At 42.2% G+C, this 21,107-nt stretch overlaps 1 protein-coding gene across 3 annotated transcripts in view; it reads right to left on the reverse strand.

Moving 5' to 3' along the window:
* The window catches only part of GALNT10 (polypeptide N-acetylgalactosaminyltransferase 10), a 208,357-nt gene that overhangs the window by 83,607 nt on the left and 103,643 nt on the right, over positions 1–21,107 (reverse strand). Inside the window, exons 3-4 of one of the 3 annotated variants that reach the window (XM_018567555.1) lie at positions 8,860–8,878; positions 2,275–2,301 (exon numbers count right to left, since the gene is read on the reverse strand). The exons of the other annotated variants lie outside the window; for them this stretch is intronic. Of the exons in view, the coding sequence (XP_018423057.1) occupies positions 2,275–2,301; positions 8,860–8,878 (46 nt within the window). The remainder of the gene's footprint in view (positions 1–2,274; positions 2,302–8,859; positions 8,879–21,107) is intronic. 3 annotated transcript variants of the gene reach the window in all.

A 21,107-nucleotide genomic window follows, 5' to 3' on the forward strand; every position in this document is an offset into this window, starting at 1 on the left:
CCCCCCAATGCAAGGGTTCGATAGTCGTTATTGTCTAGGGGGGCTGTATAAAACACTTTTAATTGCCTTATCTCCACTCCCGCGGGCTCCAAGACCCACAACCACAGCCTCTTCCCCCCTCAGAGGCCCACTGGCTTCATCACATACAATGCAGGTCCCATAACCCTGTAATATACATGAGTATGTCGAGGGACAGACAAACCACAAGGTGGAGAGTAGGAGAAGAAAAGGGGAGAACCCACTGCTGGGGAAGAAGGGACCAGGTAAGTAAAAGTGCTTTACACAATACCCCTAGACATAAAAGAGCAGTTAACTCTTGCAGGAGCAGGGACAGCCCCACTGCAAGGAAATGTTTTTCTCCCTCGAGATAGGCTTTAAGCACATCTATACACATGAGGTGAGTGCTTTTCACTCACCTCATAGTTCGCCGGTATGTGTTCGCTCACCTCCCGATCTACTGAGCCGACCTGTGACAGGGGAGGGGCTGGATTCCCCCCACTCCGATCTGCCAGCGCTGGAGGGGGCGGGTACAGCTGGCTCTGCCTCTAGATAGGCAAAGCCAGCCGTCAGTCACGCAGCTGGGCGGATCCCGCCATAATTGTCGGGATCCGCTTCAGCTGCAGCGTCTCAGTATACCGTGAGCAGCAGCTCGCGGTATACTGAGCTTAGGGTGACGGGAGGACGCTAGTTTGTGTCCTCCCATTACCCTAAGGAGAACTATGGGGAGAAGCCCTAACCCCATAGTTCTCCTTTAAGACTATTTACATCACGCTAATACTTATATGCTTATTTTAGAACTTGAAGTCTTTTACATTCACTTTAAAAGTAATGTAAACATTCATCTCCGGGAGACATTAGAGACAAATAAGCTTTCATTTTAGCTCACTTAGTAATGTAGATGTTTCCAAACCTTGAAGATGATGTCCTATTTATCACTGCTTCAGACAGCATGACAGGGTCTGCAACACACTGACCCAGTATAATGTCTCTAGGTAAAGTTAGCAATGGATCAGCAGGATTCTCACACCGACTGACTCATGCAAAACAACAATGACTGAATGCTGCATTCTGCATCACAAAATCTTAGAATACATGTTTTCTTTGAGTGAAGCTAGGAGCGATTGCCTTCTCCGTGCATATATTTTTCATACAGTCTTGGCGTCTGTTATCTGCTTTTGTGCCGGGGCTATTTTTGCACAGCTCCAGAGACTGCTGTGCATTATAATGGCTTTAAAAAAGCTGTATTAAAGTCAGATTTCCTTCCATGCTTGGTCGGTCTCCTGATAACTATTATACTGTGAGAAATCTGTACATTTGTGATAGTGTTGGCCCTCGCTGAGATTTTTTTTTTTTTACATACTTGGGACATTTTATTTATTATACTTATTCTGACACATACACCTAGAGGCCTACGTACCCCTACCACCTACTTTCCACCACTGCTGCTCTCTTCCTATGTCGGAACCTTTGGAAGAGCCCACTGGAATATGGGAAAGCCTTCTCCCTTTTCTCCTAGCAGTGCTCAGTACTTGAGTGGCCAATAACAAGACATTAATACTGTCACGGTGGAAGAAAGTTCATGTGCCAGTAAAATTTTGTTCTATGGGATTCATTTTCAGAACAATTTTCTAATGGTTAGTGGGGTCTCATCGATGTTCGTTTTTGTCCATAGTGACAAGGAAAATTGAAGGAGCAAGATGAAAAATTCTCTTTTCTTATATGAACAAACCAAATTCTGACCGTGCATATGATTTACCTTCTGTAAAAATGGTACATATTGTAATGTTCATGTGCTAGCCAAAATGTGTCTGGGATTCCATTCAAGTAGGTGGTCTGGGCAAAATTTTGAAGGGCTTTTGTAAGAAATTAGTTGACTTAATGGTGGCATCATCAAATGTTCTGCTGAATGATTTTGAACAAATGTTTGAACAACATTCCAACATTGTATGGCCAGATTTACCCTGTGCAAACACTGGTAATGTCCAACACGAACTTATGCGGGGTCTAGACACACCCCGACATGGGAACAGGGAAGCAGAACAAAAGTGGGTATAGAAGGATGAGGGGTAAGCTAGCAAAAGAATATGATGATGGGCAAAAGGACAAACTCGCTTTAAAATGAATGTGTGCTTTTCCTATGCAGGGTGAAAAACAGGTTCACTTTAATGATGGCCTCACCAGAAGGTTACACTTCCCTTTAGTCTCCCTCTGCTGGTTTACCCCCCCCGGTCCCTTTCCCCTTCCTGATACCCCATTTCCAATTCTCCCCTTTACCCTCCTCCCTTCTTTCCATTGTATGTACTATTTTGTCTTTCTCTGGTTTCAACTTCTTTGTCTTTAGTTTGATCTTTTTCTGGTTTCTCTTTATATTATTGGACAGTTAACTACAAGGTCCAAGTTATATCACTTTTCCTCAGATTTCAGGAACAGCTCACTCTACTTTGGGCGACACTCGGCGGGCCTGCTGACATGTTCATGTTGTTTTTTTTTCCATGTACTCTCAGTTCTCTTACTAATATAAGTGTTGCGTGATCTGCACATGACCTTTTATCCTGCAAATTGGGCACTGTAAAATCTAATACAAATCTACTGAAAATAAAAATAAAATGCAGTGCAACAGTTAGTGGCAAGTATGTGTCAGTGACATGAATGTAGCCATGTCCAATGTATTGTTGTTAAACTTCGTACGTCATGTTTTACACCAACTCTCATATGACAATTTCTAGAAACTGAGATACATAAAGATGAAGAAGGGAATTTATCAAAACTGGAGCAGACAAAATCCCAAGCAGATGTGCATGGCAACCAATCAGCTTCTCTATTTCATTTTCAAATCTTAACGGAACAAACTGAAGAGATAATTTGATTGGTTGCCACAGGCATCTGCTCCAGTTTAAAAAAAAATCCCCCTGAAGACTTTTGTGAAGTTAGTTTCTAAACTTTGCAGCAGCACTACAATCAGAGGCAGGTGGGAATCTTACAATGGCATTCCAGAACGTCTACATAGAGATGAGGCTCTGAGTGGGCAGAACAGGGGATGATAAATGCCCTCACCTGTTCACTGCAGCTGCACATAACAAGTTCCTCATTCTGCGTACAATTTGAAATGCATGACGCCTTCTGTCTCGGCTCCCAGCGGTAACCATGGAGTCTGCTGTGGTATTGTGTCTTACACACTGGTACACTGTTCAGCTAAGACTGCACAGGGCCCCCAGACCATGACAGAAATCCTGGTCTCTGGTGCTCCGATCATCGCCATTCAGAAATCTATATATAGAATAGATAGCCCTTCCGATAATCCCCAATTGCAAATGAATAATAAAAGGTCATGATATGCAAAACAGACTGCAAGGAGTCTGCCATGATCACAATTTGTGTGATGGGATGAATAACTTTACTAAGAAAAACATTTATTTTCATAGGACATGGAGTTTAAAGAGACCCTGTCACCAAATTAAAAAAACTGCAGGTGAAAGCACAACAAAATCAAGCATTTTAGATGCTTACTTGCAGTGTTTTTTCTTTCTATTAATTTTTGTTTTTTTATTATTGACTTGCTGTATGTCTCTTAACCAGTTGACATCCGTGGTGTTAAACCCCCTGCCCATCCAGGCCATTTTTCAGTATTCAGCGCTGCGGTACTTTGACTGACATTTATTACATGCAACGCTGTACTGAAATTAAGTTTATACCATTTTTTGGGGACAGAATTCCTCTTCCTCCTGACGCCCTCTGTGCCGGTCCCGGGCCGCAGATGGGGCAGCAGATCCTGGGATTCAAGGTGAGGGGTCAGGTGGGAGTGGGGCAAAAAAACAGCGGCCTTGGGGGCGGAGAGGTGCCGAAAAAACGAGCACATATAGACGATCAGCGGGCTATGGAGCCGCCGATCGTCTATATGTGAAACACCCAATAACGGGTGTTTGCATTGGTCGGGTCTTTTTTGCCCGTGCGCGCCCGCAGAAAAAAAATGCCATCTGGAGACGGCAACCCACCAATGCTGCAGTGCCGTCCGTCCGTTTTTTTACAACGGGCGGACGGCAAGTGGTTAATCTGCTAGAAAATTTTACTACTTCTGAAGAGTCAATTTCCTAGCAAAAACCCCTTCTCCTTGCACGCCGTAACCTTCTCCTCTTCTGGCAGTGTCTAATTACCCTCTGTGCTGGTACAGCTACTTTGCCCCTCCCCTCATTTTCCTATATAAGCTTTTATGTAGTTGTCCTGGGAGGAGCAAAGAGGAACACTACAGAGTAGTGTTTTTCAACCTGTTTTCAGTCACAGGACCCCCTTAAAAGTATGTAAAATCTTAAGACACTGAAGTCTGAAGCGTAAAAAACCTAAATTTGAAAGGCGTTCTGTGGCCCCTCCAAAATCCATACCAGATCCTTATGCTCAGGAGTTCCTTCCTGAGAAATCTCATCTGTAAACGGCAAAATCTTGTGAGACCTCAGGAAAAGGCATTTTTCTCTTTTAGATATTTAACCTCCCTGGCGGTATGATTTTTTCTTTTTTTTTTTCCTTTTTTCGTTCTATTTGTTTTCGTTTTTATTTAACTTTTGAATCTCCCGCCGGTTCCGCCCCCCTGCGACACGGACGCTCGCAAGGGACGGAACCTGGATGCTGGCATCGGCCGGAGGACACAGCACGGCTCGAGGGACAAGGTAATTCCCGAGTGTGGCTCGGGGTTACCGCTTATGGTACAGAAAATTAACCCCGAGCCACACTCGGGAATACCGCCAAGGAGGTTAAGTCACATGTGCCAGAACCCCAGGAATTAAAGGGAGATGGAGTCATCTGCCCTTAGTGAAAATGGCCACCATGAGTAGAATATGGAGGAAAAGAATAAACAGCCAGCAAATATCTAGAAGTATCTGTTTGTAGATTGTCATCATTATATATTTCTACAGGTGCCTTTGTTGTCATTTGTAAGATAAGGGTGAAGTTCCGCTTTAATGTGTCATTCTGCTGGAAAAAGCACAGATTTGAACACTGTGGCATATGCACAACTTTGTCTATAGTTTCCCCAGAGAAGTAAAGAAATATAAACATTCCACATACTTTAGGCCTTGTTCACACTAAGCGCGTTCCAGGAGCAGAGCAGAGCAGTTACAGACCGGATCAAAACTGCGTCCAATGTATTCCAATGGTATTTTGGGCTCTAGTTTGCACCGCAGCATTCAGTTCCAGAGCATGTAAACAAACTGCAGCAAGCCCTATTTTACCTGCTCTGGAACGCTCTGGAGTGCATGCAAACGCCCTGGAACGCACTGAAAGCCAATTTTAAACTAAAAACGGCCCGAAACGCATCAAAAACGCGGCACAACCCACTGCACTGCGATGGCCTAAAATATTCAACCGGGCCAACAACATTTTGTTCCAGTCCGATATTCCTAAGGGCAGACAAAAACACCAGGCAAAGACTCCCCATAAATATGCCAACCCTGCCTCAACTTTTTACAATGCTGCTATTGTTTGGAAAGGCAGGCTTCCGAGGTACGTATACTGCAATTTATCAGCAATGGCATGGGGTAAATATTGATGTTGTTTCCAATAAAATAAACAGGAAAAACAAAGAGAAAGGTTTAAAGGTCAAGTAGAGAAAATTCATCAAATATGACTGTTTGTGTAAAAATGAGCCTTGAACCTTCACCCTCTGTGGATTGGTACTGCAGAACAGGTCTTCGCTCTGCACACCTGCCTTCATTAGTAGGCTTTTAGCCCTGGTTCGCACCTAGGAGTTTTTGAGCAGTTCGAAAAGCGCTTTTAAATGCCCAACACAAGAAATCCCAAGAAATCCCATGAATTCTAATGGCCCTGGTTCACACCTGAGCAGGAAAAACGCCATCAGGAAAACGCCAAACGCACGAAAAGCTACATGAGTGAACTCAGTTCGCCGAGCCCACTAAAGACTCTCCTCCTGAACAAACCAGGTGCGGGCAGAAGCATCCCCCAGCTATATGTCACAAAGGGGCAGGTAACTCCCCGGCCAAAACTTCTGCCACAGATTGGGTCGGGAGGAGGTGGCAGTCAGAGCAGGTTTGGGTGAACTCAAGTGAACTGTGTTCGCACCAAGCCTAGCCTCATCTCTACTCATGCCCTAGGTTAATCCTGTCCTTTCTTTGTGTTTGAATTCAGGTTGCCGGAGCTTATTCTGATCATCGGCCTATTACCAGTCACTGCTCCGCTTACCTGTCTGGAACCCAGTTTCTGTATGATGTCACAACAAAACTCAGCTTCACTTCTGATCATTTTCCATCACTGCAATCTGTGATGGGCCAGGCAATGTTTCAGGCAGCAGCATATAACAGCTATTAAGTGAAGATTAACAAATCTTATAGCCTGGCCAAAGAAAATAATGCACATTGAATCGTGCACAGCAGAAATCCATCATTTTCTATACATGTAAATCCGATTTGCTTAATATATAACGTAAACTGGCAGCCATATTTGCGCATTAACCAACACATTAAAATGAACACCCTGCAGGACTCAAAGTTCTTTATCCACACAATAATAACTTGGAACTAACACAATCAGCTATATACACAAGCAGAATGAGTCACCCTGCTCTTACATCTCTGTACAAGCATAGCAATGTTCCACAGTTTGTAGATAAGGAGGCAGGCCTGTGGCTCCCATATCCAAATGCTTTATATAAATATACGTGTACTTTCACCAAACATAACACATGTGTACTTATCTCTGCAGGCTATAAAAAGATGTAATTGGTTGCCTTTACTGTAGATAAATCCTGTGTCCGGCAGCACAGCCTAGCAGAGTGTTTACCTCTATCTTTGTTGTAAGCAAGCTGTTCCTGGCCACCGCTAGACAGCGCTCCTTAGAGATGGACGTGCTGCTCCACATTGTAATAAAATGAGCAATATGTCTCCCAGGCTTTTTCAGAGCACTGCGGGATGCACTCAAAGCCAGGAGGCTGCAAGTTTGATTTCTAGAGAAGTTTTAGTTCCTGTTCACACCTACGTGTTTTGTAGCTGAAAGGGCCAAGCACTAAAATGCTTACAGGATTTCCATCGTTTTCAATGCCCCTGTTCCCATCTGAGCATCTTTTCGCCTGTAGAAAAACACCTGTCGCTGGAAAAAGTACTTTCCTGCAGATTTCTGTGCTTTTGGCATCATAGACTTCAATGCAAACGCCTGTAAACATGCAACAGAAGCATTTGCACACATTTTTTTACGCGTTTTGACTCACGTTTATACGCAATGTGTCGAAACACTTGAAACAACACATGACAAACACGCGTTGATGTGTATAAAATGCTCAAAAACGCTTGAGAAAAACTGCTAAATAATGCCTTTAAACGCTGATGCTTACGTGTGAACGGAGCCTTATACATAAAGGCTTCAGTATGTGTACAGCAAGCTTTTACCAATTATACACAAAGCTTTATTAAGCTTCAAGTACGTTTTCTGAAGCTTGTAATTAAACTTCAGCTCCAGGTTGGGGATGTTAAAGATCTCAATGGGTGTGCAGTCACTTGAAACAAACTGCTAGCAATTGTTTAAAGTTACGGTCAGCATTTTTTAAGATCTGTGTTAGACCTTAAACTGAAGGACACTTTAAAAACTTCAACGAAGCTATTGAAAGCTTTAAAAAACGCTTTAAAGAAACTAGGAATGCACCGATACCGACAATGGTATCAGTATCGTTGCTCATACTGAGCATTTGGGCGAGTACTCGTCCAAATGCTCCTATACTTACCCAGATATAGCAACTGCCGGTCAGAGGGAGATTCCCTCTGACTGGCAGTGCCACGAGGAAGCATGGAGCCGGCTTCCCAGGCAATCAGGAAGCCGGGCCCACGCAACCTCGGGATGCCAGTATCGGTACAGACGATGTGGTATTGTGTGGCAATCCCATGGTAGAACTGGGGGTGGTAGTCACCCAGGACTCTCAGCCAGAGGGGCTGGGTGGTTCCAGTAAACAAATTATTTTGCTGGGAAAAAAACTGGCTTTGCAGTTCTCTACAGGTTTTGTCGATTTGGCATGGGATCCTGGAACTGGAAGATTTCAAAGAGAATTGGGAGGGATGAAATCTCGAGTCCTGGGTCCGTGGTTTAGTAGGGGCAGGCACCTAATGATTGCACACCTGTGCACAGTCCTTATGTAAAGGGTGCTGGCTAATGCCCTGGGCTCCTGGGAAGAGGGATAGGTTGTGTTCAGGAGTCAGGAGGACTCCAGCCAGAAGTCAGAGAGGAACCAGGTGGCTGTGTTTGCTGGAGGCACATGAAAGACAGCCGAGGAGGCTTAAAGAGCCAGTTACACATGAAGTATGTGCTACAATCTTGAGTCGGTGAGACATTGTCTATTGCTGAAATACAAGTGACCCTTATGTTATTACTGAAGAAAGTAATTGTTCTGTTGATGAAAGAAATCAAAGACTGTCCTGTTTTATGCTAAAGTGGCTTCAAGATTGGACTTTGAGCGCTCACCATTTGTGCTAAATTTCCCGAATATCACAGCAAGTACCGATAGAAAAATATCGGTACTCATAATGGATACTGAAAAACCGGTATCGGTGCATCACTAATAGAAACTTGTACGCACTGTTCTTGTGTGCCCATATGCACAACAGGTTACTGGAACAAAGGTATCTTCTAGTAAAAGTGCAGTAACACTTTAAATCCAAAATACATTAGAATACGACATTAGGCTATAAAGATAAAATCTTGTCTAATGACCATTTCACGGTATCTGTTTTTTGTAAAGGAACTACGGGGACACCAGTCACCATTAAAGCCCATCTCTGGGCAAATTTAGACCCCCACCCTCCTCCAACCAATACACAATTTTTCAAGAACCCCCTTTAAGCCCATTTTATGCTTACCTGAGTCTACTGTAACATGTCCCTCGATGATGCCTCTTCTGTTAGTGGACACTGGCAATCCAGGGCTGCAGTCTGTGCCCATTTTTATTGGTGGACCCTGATCAGGATGTCATCATGCAGATGCAGTTCTGGAACCTGAGAGGACAGTCAATGGTAAAGGCCACGTCCTTCAAGTAGTGACATGAATACCTGAAAAAGGACCGGTCCAACTCCATGTAGGACCTGGTTTTAGATAAGCATTTTTCAGCTTTTTTCCCCCCAATTTTTTATTTATTTTTTCAATCCACTGCAACTATAACTTAAACAGGTAAAGCATAAACGGCCGTGAGAATTTGTTTGCATAGGAGCTTTACAGTATATTTGCCATTTAAAACTAGAGGGGGGAATGTTCTAAATACATGCCAACTAAACGCAACCTCCGAGATACACAATGAAAATGTCACAGGAGCGGAAAAAAAATAATTATTGCTATGTATAACAAATATACAATGACATTAAGGTCCACTACAATTTTACATGTTGTTAGGTTTTTATTGGAGTCTGTGTCCTGGTTGGGGAGATTACATTTTTCAGTTTGTCCTGGCAACCACTGTCACTGAGACAGAAAGTGCAGAGAAATCCAAAAGGTTACGTTTGCCTACAGGAGGTGAGGATACATTTTCCAAAGAAGACACTTGTTCCACCTGTCTTTTGAGAGACTTTTTTCTCACTTTCTGTTGGGTCTTCAGTACAGAAAATGAAGGGAAATCTCCTGAACTGGGCACAGCAAAAAATTAATAAGAAGAATTAAATATGCAAAGGGTTTGACGTTGGAAAAGTACAAAGCTTCTCTTTCCCATCTATCGGTAGCAGGTACTGTCTGCCTAAAAACTAAAGGCATTTTATTTTAAAAGCACAAACCTCTGAAATGAGAAATCAAGTTGGATACTCCTTCCCTAGTGCTTGCAGATCTTAGAAGTTCTTGTACTCTGTCTTCTTAGATGTGAACATTACCCCCCTCTAGCTGAAATAACCAGAGTAGATGGTGGCTGGAGTTCCCGCTGTTCTTTTGAAAAAGCATATACTGCGAGAGCGTCATTACTGTAAGTTTTATCCTTTGTACCCAAGATCTATTCTGATTGGTTTACTGTGGCTTTAGTAAAACTTTTGGATATTAGAGCTATGTGCCAGCTTCCTCATCTATAAACTATGCAATATTTGCTCATTATATAGGTAGGCTTTGCTTCCTGTTTAGTACTGCTGCACAGTGGGTATTTTTTAGCTGTCAACACTAGGTACAAGCGCAGAACTTTTGTCAAGATGTTACTGTGTTCCCTGTCCTCAATGGGGAGATCTCCCCCGACTTCCTAGGATAGAAAATCAAATGCTGAGGATTAGAGGTGCGCCGAAATGACATTTTCAAAATCCAAATTAAAAAAAATGTCAGGCCGAAACCGAAAATGTTTTTCATTTTACCTTTTTCAAATTTTTAAAATATTGTATTTATTATAAACTTTTTAATTGTTTTAAAATTATTTTTATTTATTTATTTAGTACTCGCTCTCCTTCCTGACAGTTGTCACAGCAGGCTGAGCAAGCGGAGCTCAGCCTGCTGTGACAGCAATGACAGCTGTCTCCGTCCACACACGCCCTGCCGATCTGCGACATGAGGCTGAGCGGTGTGGGAGGAGAGACGCCGGCCGCTCTCGGCCGCCTGTGACAGTTTCTCTCCTCCCCGTTGGGACACAGAGGAGCGCCCAGCGGGGAGGAGAGAAATCACGGATGCGCCGATGTATCGGCCAGAAAATTGCACTTTTGACATTATGCCAAAAGTGCCATTTGCGGCCAATATATCGGTGCATCCCTTCTGAGAATGTCACCTGGACAGGAAGACACAGAGGGCAAAAAAAAACAAAACCTGACAGATGTCAAATCCCATACCCACTCAATTAAAATGTGTTTTTGTTGCTGTTATTGATCCCATCAGAGAGAGATCTTACTCTGCTTCCTGCCCACTGCTGAGGTCACTATTAAATGGCCATTGAAAAAAAAAAAAAGCTCAATCAATGGCAAATAGCAAACAAAACAGAACAGATCCCTTCAGAGGCTTCCTCCATAGTTCTAGTGGTACCAATAGACAGATACTGTGGGGGCATTTTTAGGGGCTGGAGCAAGAGCAGTGATGTTGGAAATCACAAGAGGACAAGGCATACAGCTTGGGGCTCACAACAGACCTTGGAGGATGAGATAAGCAACCACAATGTAGACCAAATTCTGGCACTAGAAGCATGCCAAGAATATAGTAGAGATTGCGCATTTGCTACATGGCAGAATGAGAAGAAAACTTTGTAGGAAACCAACCTGAGATATTTTTTAATGCCTAGATCACAATGTTTCACAAGCTTTCACATGGCACAAAGATATTGCCGAGTATAGTTGTGTTTTAAATGATGATGATTAATTCACCACCAGTGAACAGTTGGTGAAAGTTAAATTCACTGCTCTCTAAATATACCCCTATGCATCCCCTGTAAAGCAGAAAAGAGTCCATTCGATCCTCTCCTGAACATGAGAAAATCTCATTCCGAGTCTCCATTAAACACACAGACCCTTCAGAGCTCATTAGATACAGCAGAGGAAAAACATATATAGCACCAAGCGAGTTAATAAAGAGAACTCACAACTTCTAATATTCATGTCTGAAGGCAGAATATAAATATCCTTGATTGACAAGTGAGACTTTTTTTCACCATTCTGTAGCTTGTATTTCAGCTATAATTTTCCTTTAGCTCCTACTCTTCAAATCAGGAGAAATATATATTTAGCTGCGGATAAATGCTTTGCCCATCTCGGCAAATCACTTTCACACTGGTATAAAAAGCTAAAGTTTTAACCTAAAGGAGAAAAAATGATACTTTACTGAGAAGACAAGTTTTACCACTTATTACCCGCCCTAATTATTACTCTAGTGTACAATAAAAGGAAAGCTGTAATGTATTTTAAGAAGGGCACATTAGGAATGAATCGTCACTGTATCATTTACCTATAGATCATTTTTCAAGAAACTTGAATTAGATTCAGTTGCATGCTGTCTAGGGATGCACCGATACAGGCATTGGTATCGGCCGCGATACCGAGTATTTGCATGAGTACTCGTACTCGTGCAAATACTCCAAAACATAAAACGAGTACCTGTGCCGCGTCGCCATCTTCAGGGACCCGGATCCGCCGCACACAGGACCTCCATCGCGTCTTCAATCAAGCAAGATGGCCGCGACCTCCTCTGTCATCTGCTCCAGTCTTTCTGACCTCTTCTCCCGCTGATTGGCCGATTGGATGATTGACAGGCTTCCTCACCAGTCAGGAGTGACTGGTGAGGAAGCCTGTCATCATCCAAGTCCCATATTTTAATTCCTGTATTCCACACATGGGTTTGTAAAGCTCCCTCTAGTGGTCATCTGTCCGGCACTGTGAATTGCTTCCTTGCTTATGGACTGCTGATATAAGCTCTAGATTTGCCAAAGACATGAGGTCATTGTTGCCTGACAGTTAAATCGGATAGTGATCTCATGTCTGTGGTAGCTGCAGATATCTGCTGGTTCGCTGCACTTTGAAAGATCGATCAGACAGGTAGGTTCTCCTTGCTCAGTTTCCCCTTCTAATAAGCCAGACCAGTCTTCCACATTTCTTTCTCACATTCTATCCACACTACTATTCTAGGAAACCTAAGCTTTGCCCATACATTACAAAGCAACAGGTTTACTTTAATGGCGGACCCATCAGCAGTACATATTAAGGTGCATGTACACCCCAACAATGAGTTGCCTGATCATTTCCACATGCAACAACATCGCACTCCCTCCCTCCACCCACCTACCTACTGCCAAGGATATTTACTTTTTTTATTTTTTTTATTCTGCCATTTGTTTTTGCACAAACATAAAAAAAAAAACAATGCGAACAAATGAATGCGAAAAAAAAAAAAAAGTTTAAATAATTATGGTTAAAAAAAAGAAGAAAATAAACAAATCAGCAACAAAGTACTAGCTAAGGAGTGCGTGGTAGAAAGAAGTTAATTAGGCCTGATTAATTGAGGCTTTTTCACAGCATGCATACAGGGGACAGGTTTTTATACTCAGGCTGTGGCTGCTTTTTAAAGGAAAGGAAATTTAAAGTAAGTGTTTTTCCTCATAGTTCTCATAAGGGTCACGAGAGGACATATACCAGCATCCTCCCGTGACTCGAAGCTCAGTATATCACGAGCTACAGCTCATGGTATAAGGAGACCGCCACAGCAGGGACGGATCCCGACAATGCTGACGAGATCCGCTCAGCTGCGTGAATGACAGCTGGCACTGCCTATCTAGAGGCAGAGCCAGCTGTACCAGCCTGTTCCTCCAGTCAGCGCTGGAGGATCGGAGAGGGGAGGGGGGGGGAATCCCTGCGGGGAGAGGTGACTGACAGTCAGGGCTCCCTGCAGGGAGATGATTGAGAAGTGAGCAAGCGACGGTATGTGTTCGCTCACTTCCCGATGTATTGAGCCAACGTTTGACAGTTTCATTGTCACAGGTCGGCTCCAACTATGAGGATGAGTGATTTTCACTCACCTCATAGTTCTCCTTTAAGACTTTGCACTCCTTTTGTTTTAATGCATCTTGAATGTATTTCGCAGATTTAAACTAAAAGTTCAGTTGGGCTTTAATGACAGGTCCACTTTAGCTTGTTACATTTCAATGAAAGTCATATAAGAAAGGTTGTCTTGAAAAATAACTGTACCAAAAAAGTAAAAACTTCTATTTTCACATATAATTATCAGCAGAGACACCAGTTGTCCCCAGTGAACATAATGAAGAAAATCGACTCCAGTTTCCCAGTCTATAGAGTCCCCTATATTGTTCTCACAATACATGAGCATTATCCACTATGAGAAAGTTCTAGTAATTGGTCATGGGAGGCAATGTGGGACTAGTAGACTCTTACCTACATGCCAGTCCTCCAGACAATGCTTCTCTACTCTCACCTTGGTCCCGAGCCAATGGTCTATTCACGTGTAAATAATGTGCATTCACCTGTGTAATAGTGCATGTATTGTCTGTGAAATTTGCTGTGGTTTGGCATCCCCCAAGGAGAGATTTGAGAAGTGCTGCTCTAAAAGCTTTGTGCCTAGTTACCTGTACCCTCATTTGCAATTATATTGTGCGGAAAGGCAAACTACATGTTCACTTTCAGGAATAGAGAGGGGAAGACGTGGGAGAGCATAGAAATGAAAAGCATCAAAACAAGTTGCAGTTTTAACAATCGCTACTATGAATTGCTTTAAAATATGACCAAATCATGGCAGAGCTTTTACCCCGGTAAAATCTTTTATAAGGAACTGGAAAAAATAAAATGCAATTATGTGCAGCAGCACTAAAACTGCACAAATGAATTAATGCATTACATCCGGTCTCTGAAATTTATTGACATAGTAGCTGGACACTCTTCAATGTAACCATAGGGGTTACAAAGAATGCCATTGATTGCAGGCCCATGATGCCATTGTTTACCACCAGTGTACTCGCATAACATTCTGTGCACTTTAACATCCCTTTCCCATTTCTGGTACCTGCTCCTTCAGCATCAATTGTTGCCAGTAAGGTCCAGGTAGCCAGTAAGTGTAGAAGCCGCATGTGCATATTAGGACATGCGGCCCTGCACCATGGGGTACCATCAGATGCGCCTCTACGTACATGCAAACACACGTTTGCATAAGTGAACGCCCAGCACGTGTGTTGGTGCAACATGGTCTATTTAAAGCTTAGCAATGTCTGATGAGATTGCCAAGTGGTCCTAATCTGTTGCCTTTGATTTGACCTGGCTTGCTTTTTGGCTTCTGTTGTTTAGCCTGGCGTGTACTCTTTACTTTGCTGTTGTCTTCTGATTTTGTCACCTACTTGTTCCTGACCTTGGCCTGTACTTATGTCTGTGCACATTCATTTAACATGGTTTCTGCTTACTTGTTGCTGACTCGGGCTTGTATCCTGACCCCACGCCTCTTTCAGCACCTTTCCCTACCTTATCCCTTAACTCCAGCCTATATCATAATGGGGTTCCGGCTGTTCCATCCAGGACTGGCCTGCTCAGCAAGCAGAATGCATCAGGTGTCAATGTCTTTTGTATTGTTTTACCACAATCTTTAATTGGCACTCATGCCTCTATTGTGCCTACAGTTATTGTTTTCCAGTGGTGTTTTTACTAGAGGTGCAACGGTGGCCCCCTCATCAACTTAACTAGGTATTTGACAAATGGACATAAGTAAGTCCATTTAATTAAGGACTACTTAGTGGAGTTTGTTCAGGATAATGACATAGTAAATGATAACCAGCATGGATTTAGGAAGGATCGTTCCTGCCAGACTAACCTGCTAACTTTTTACAAAGAGGTAAGTAGAGATCTGGATGGAGGGAGGCCTGTGGATGTAGTGTATCTAGATTTTTCAAAAGCATTTGACACGGTACCACATAAATGCTTGCTACACAAGCTGAGACCCTTGGGCATAGATGAAATAGTGTGTACGTGGATAGAAAACTGGCTACAGGAACGGGTACAGAGAGTATTGATAAATGGCACTTTTTCAGACTGGTCTACGGTCATGAGCGGTGTGCCTCAGGGTTCTGTGCTAGGCAACCTGTTTATTAACGATATCGGGAAGGGTGTGAATAGCAATGTTTCAATGTTTGCTGATGATACCAAAATCGGGAGGGTAATAGACACGGACTTAGACATAACATTACAGGAGGACCTCGATAAAATAGGGGAGTGGGCAACTATATGGCAGATGAGGTTTAATGTCGATAAATGCAAAGTAATGCACTTTGGAGTTAACAATAGGCAAATGGGCTATACAATTATGGGTATGCCACTAGGGAAGTCAGAAATGGAGAAAGATTTGGGGGTCATTGTAGACCACAGATTGAATAATAGCTTACAGTGCCAGGCTGCTGTAAACACAGCAAGTAGAGTCCTGTGCTGTATTAAGAAGGGGATGTATTGCAGAGACAAGTCTATAATTTTTCTTTTTTAACCCCTTCATGACTGAGCCCTTTTTTTCATTTTTTGTACCCATGTTATATTCCACATTTTAGGCCCCCCAAAACCCCCCAACATTATATATTTTCTGAATGCCAAGACCCTAACACGTTAGAAGTAAGGAGATTAAAGGGGGATATGATTTTCATGTACAAAATGTTCAATGGTAATAGTAACATTAGCAACCAACTCTTTACGGTTAACCCCATAACAAAGACTAGAGGCCACCATCTAAAATTGGTGGAGAAAAAATTTCAGCACAAGGGGCGAAGGCGGTTCTTCTCAGTTAGAGCGGTTGAGGTCTGGAACTCGCTGCCACATGCAGTGATTTCAGCTAAGAGTGTGGAATCATTCAAGGAGCTCTTGGACGATTTCATTAGAGAACATAACATACAGGGGTACAGGTACTCCTAAGAACAAGATCACACATAAACACGCACATACCAGCAGAACCATATGCATACACGCAATAGGTTGGACTTGATGGACTTGTGTCTTTATTCAACCTCAAATACTATACTATGTAACTATGGACTTATGGAGTTAACTCTTTCGATTACACTCTCTCACACTCCACAACATTTTCTCAAAATAAGTGCAAACAGAGGATGAACTTGAACTAGGACTTTAGGGATGGCCTAGTGTTTTTCTGCTTTGGTGCTCCCAGCAAGCTGAGACTTGTGTTGATCTCCATCATACATTGGCCATGGCCATTATTATCTCTTGGATCTATCATTGTTTATGGCAGCTATCATCTCATCTCCAAGGTTCCCACTCTCTTAATTGTTTCTCAGCTGGTAGATACTCCCAGGAGACACGGACCGGCTATAAAAGCTAAATGTGTTCCAATAAAAAGTACTGATCAAATGGCGGACTGATTGATGTCCATCTAAACTAGTCACGCCTTGCCTTGGAGCATTTCAGACCATACAATTAAATCAATACAGCTCGTACCAATGAGACCCATCTTTACAGACACAGAATAACAATGACACAAGGTTCTGTGCCCTAGAGGAAAGCAGAATTCACTGCAGGAAGAGCTATTAGAGAGAAACAAACTCATGGCAGACTGGACAAATTAATTTGCAACACATTAAACAGTCAATCCAATCAAAACTGGGTGAGTAAATAAAAAAAAAAAGCTTTTAAGCATTGTTCAATTGGTCCTGATCAAGTTACCAAAAAATACTCAATTTACAATATGTTAACTATGAATTGCATTTAATTTTATTACCCACCACATGACTAGCAGGTGTGCTACTTATGAATCAGGCCAATTTTTACATTTTTGCTAGGTGTTTATTCATTTGGTAACAATTCTGCCATTAATTATTATACAGAAGTGATATCTTTAATTGTTTTGGGGTGCTTTTTTTGGAGGATGAGAAATGTTTATTTAGGCTGGTGAAGAACACCCCCAGCAGCAGCACATTGATGAGGTCTGCTCACAAGTGCATGCAGCAGAACCTGATTGGCAGGGAATTACGGGAGGCTAATATTTGCATTAAAATTATATAGAAAAGGTAATGTGCTGGTTTTGTAATATTTCCTATCCAGGCTAATAAAACATTTCAGACAGGTAAACATGAAACACTACAAACGAATGTACTAGTTGCCTTTTGCTCAGTTGACTATGGCATTGCAAACTTTGCATTTGTGTCTGAAAATACTCGTTGATCCTGCTTCTACTTGGTCTTTTTCCCCCTATTTCCTGCACTGGGGTGACAACACTACTCACAAGCTCCTAATGCTGTGGTACCATTGTTACCATCATGCGTATGCTACCAGACTGAAACTACAAGGCACTTTGTAACACCCAGCATGCCTGTAGAGTCTCCTTGTTAGCCTCTAACATCACAGGCATACAAGCCTCCTGGTTACCCTGAAGTGGTTACTTGACAGAGGCTCCTGTCTGCAGACTCTGTGTCATCACTTCAGAAGGTACTAAGCTGGATGTTGTTGTTTTTTCCTAGTAATCCCCCGCCCCCCAACACAGTTAGGCAACGCACCTCTGATGCACATGCTTAGCAGCAAACCACAGCACATGGTAACGTGCTACTGTAAATTGGGGAGCACGGTGTCAGAAAAAGACGGAGCTTGTCCATTTATTTTGTTCTGGTGTGTCGGAAACACACTAAAAAAATTGGGCTGCCTAATGCACTGCACGTGCATTAATGCAACACACCAAATTGTTAGGGTGTGAAAGGTCCCTTAATCAGCCACGCTGTCTCCTAAGCTCACCCATATTGCTTTGAGTATCCTTTGTCACATATTAAATGTTTATTTGTAAAACAATTGTATATACAGTATGTCATTTTAAAAATATATCATATAAAACTGACCCCAAACGATTATAGTTACCATGAATGACTACAAAGCTGCTAGAATTGGTGTTTTTATATTTGCCTTGACTTCAGTTTTACATTAACTACTGTTACTATAGATACAAAGTACACATTTTATTCTGAGAATTGTCCCATTTATCACGGCACAAAATTATGTTGCTGGTAAATTGCACGTTGAAGAAATTTACAACCGAAATAAAAGTATTTTGTTAAATTCTGATTATTTTTTCGTCTAACACAATGCTACAAAATGACTGTAAACAAATTGTCTGCATAATAATGGGAAAAACAAGCAGGAAAACAGGGAGAAAACTAGCAAATGTACCAAGAGGGAAGAAAGGTCTAACAATTAAAATGGGTTAAATAGTAACCATTCTTTCTGTTACTTGTCCCTTGGCGCATCTATCCTGCATCCAGGTATAGTAACCTATTTTATATACAATTACATCTGGACTGCCTCTTACAGGTGCAGCCGTGTCACCCGGTCATTAACTTGAACAGGTACATCAGCTGCATCTTTACGGACATCTGGGATTCCTGCTGCAGCAATCTGTAGGTTCCTGCTGCAGCAATCTCAAATCGCCCAGTGTGAATGAGGCTAAAGTTTTCTCTAGTCACACAGGCATGAACCAAAGAAATCACTCGATTTCCCCCATCTAAGCTAACTGGCATGCATAGAGGAATCTCAACCTGTTGGCTATTATATTCAAACAGCTACAGGCACCTGCTGCTGTCTAAACCTGCCCAGACAGTGATTGCATCAAAAATTAGCGGATTGTCGAGCCGGGTGGTGCAGATAGGGCTACCCACTGCTCGAATTTCACCCGCTTCAGCAGGGATCAGCTGAAACTCAAGCTGTGTATGGCCACTTTTTGGAATTAAATCACAGAACGAGTGTGTGATCTAAAGTAATGTAACTTTGTGTAACAATTTTCCAAAGTTAAGCAAAAAGTTATAACTGACAGTTGCAGAACATTCAAGCAGAAGCCGCAGTAGCTGGCTAGTGACTGCAAAGTGGGACTTTAGGTTTCAAGTTGACAACAGGTCCTATGGGAGAACATGCAGAGCAGCGGGGCACACTTGGTTAATCAGCATCAAAATGACAAGGAAAGGTTCACTCTCAGATTGGAGCCATTTTTGTTATATGATGTTATAAAATAAATTGGCAGAATGATGACTTAATTTCAGCCTAGGCAAAGTCACTTGACTGGAATATAAGAAATGCTTTTTTTAAGAGGGCCTGATCTGTGGAAGATGTGCCAAAAAGGGGGCAGGCAGAAGACAAAGAACTAGTCATCAGTGTTGCCTGTGATGTCCCTGCAGGTGATTTTTTTTCCCCATTGCTGATTTTCCATGCCTTGTTCTTAATTGTGTCTCTGTGTGAGGGAGGCCATCTTGGTAGAGACGCAGCGCTTTTGATGTCATACGGTCCCCCCCGATAATTGGTGATCTGATGGCCAGTGTGGTAATTCCATAAAAAGCAGGAGTGGTGCAGAACGCACAGATCTACAGAATGAATGAAGTGGAAGCAGGGAGATCCTTGCACTACAGGTCCCTAAGTACAGCTTCCTCTCCAGTAAGGAGAACAGTGAGCAGCTCAGTAATGACATCAATAAATCTGGTAAGACTAGCAGGTTGCACTGCCTTAGATGATCTCACACTGTAGATATACAGCTATGAGGCTCAATGCACAAGTGTTCCTATGCGTTGGAAGTGCACTACTATTTATCAGGAGAATTCAAAATAAAAGGTACATTTTTAGGGTACTGCTTAGGCACAATTCATTTTCTAGATGCTCCCTATAACACAACTAATCCTAGCTGTTTGCATATAGTTTTCTAGCATACAAATATAAAAAGGTAGAGCTTTTCTAAAATTATACTGTTGCTACATATAGTGGCATCTCAGGAAGGTATGCAGACTTGTACACTTACCAAAAGGTCCAGTCTAATGAAAACGTTTAACTTTTTTTGGTGGTTCAATTGCCATCCATAAGAAATGGACCACGCTAAAGCAGTGAGCAATTAATAGGTATTATAGACCAATCTTTTTAACTACTTCAGGACTGCCATATGTATAAAAACTTCCTGGCACTTAAGTGGTTATAATGGTTATAACATTTCTTTCAGCAGGCGATGCTCAATGGTTATAACATTTCTTTCAGCAGGCGATGCTCATTTTGTACAAGTGATTTGGGTGGCTGTACAGCTGTCCAGATCACTTGTAGCAGCCTGCATGTGTGGTGCCCCCCATCCTAGGGCCATCAATCACTGTTGACACTACATTCATAAGTGGTAAAAGCTTTTAAAATGTTGCCCGTACTGTAATTTTTGCGATTTCAAATTTAAGGCTTGACATGTTTGGTATCCAATTACCTGACAAAACACCATCTTTTATATTTTACCAAATAAAATGGGTATTATATTCCGTTTCTGTGCATTTAATCCTGAAAATATTGGTTTGATAAACATTTGTGCAAATGTAATGCAATATAAAACAATGTGACTAACATTTTTTTATTCTACTGCGCCTCTGCTTTCAGAAAATATATTTTTGGTGGGTTTGAACCTGTTTTCCAACCAAAAATTCAGATTTTATCATGTGTGTGCAAAAATTAAGAAATTGCTCCGGATGGCAAGTGGTTAAAATATCATTAATAGTTACTTGTTACCTTAATTTTCTTCCGGACTGACCTGTGGTGCCTGTTCATTGCTAAGTATTTATTTAAAACATCCACTATTATCTGTAATTACAAAAGAAAATTCAAGTTTCTCTTCTCTGCTCCATAGCAACCAATAGTCTGTTGCCAAGATTTCCCAGAATCCTCACCTCGCGCACCTGAACTGGCCTACTTACTCTGCCACATAACGAA

The sequence above is a fragment of the Nanorana parkeri genome, unplaced genomic scaffold (genome assembly GCF_000935625.1).
Source record: "Nanorana parkeri isolate BGI_ZX_2015 unplaced genomic scaffold, ASM93562v1 scaffold1061, whole genome shotgun sequence".
In the NCBI taxonomy this organism is placed as follows: domain Eukaryota; kingdom Metazoa; phylum Chordata; class Amphibia; order Anura; family Dicroglossidae; genus Nanorana; species Nanorana parkeri.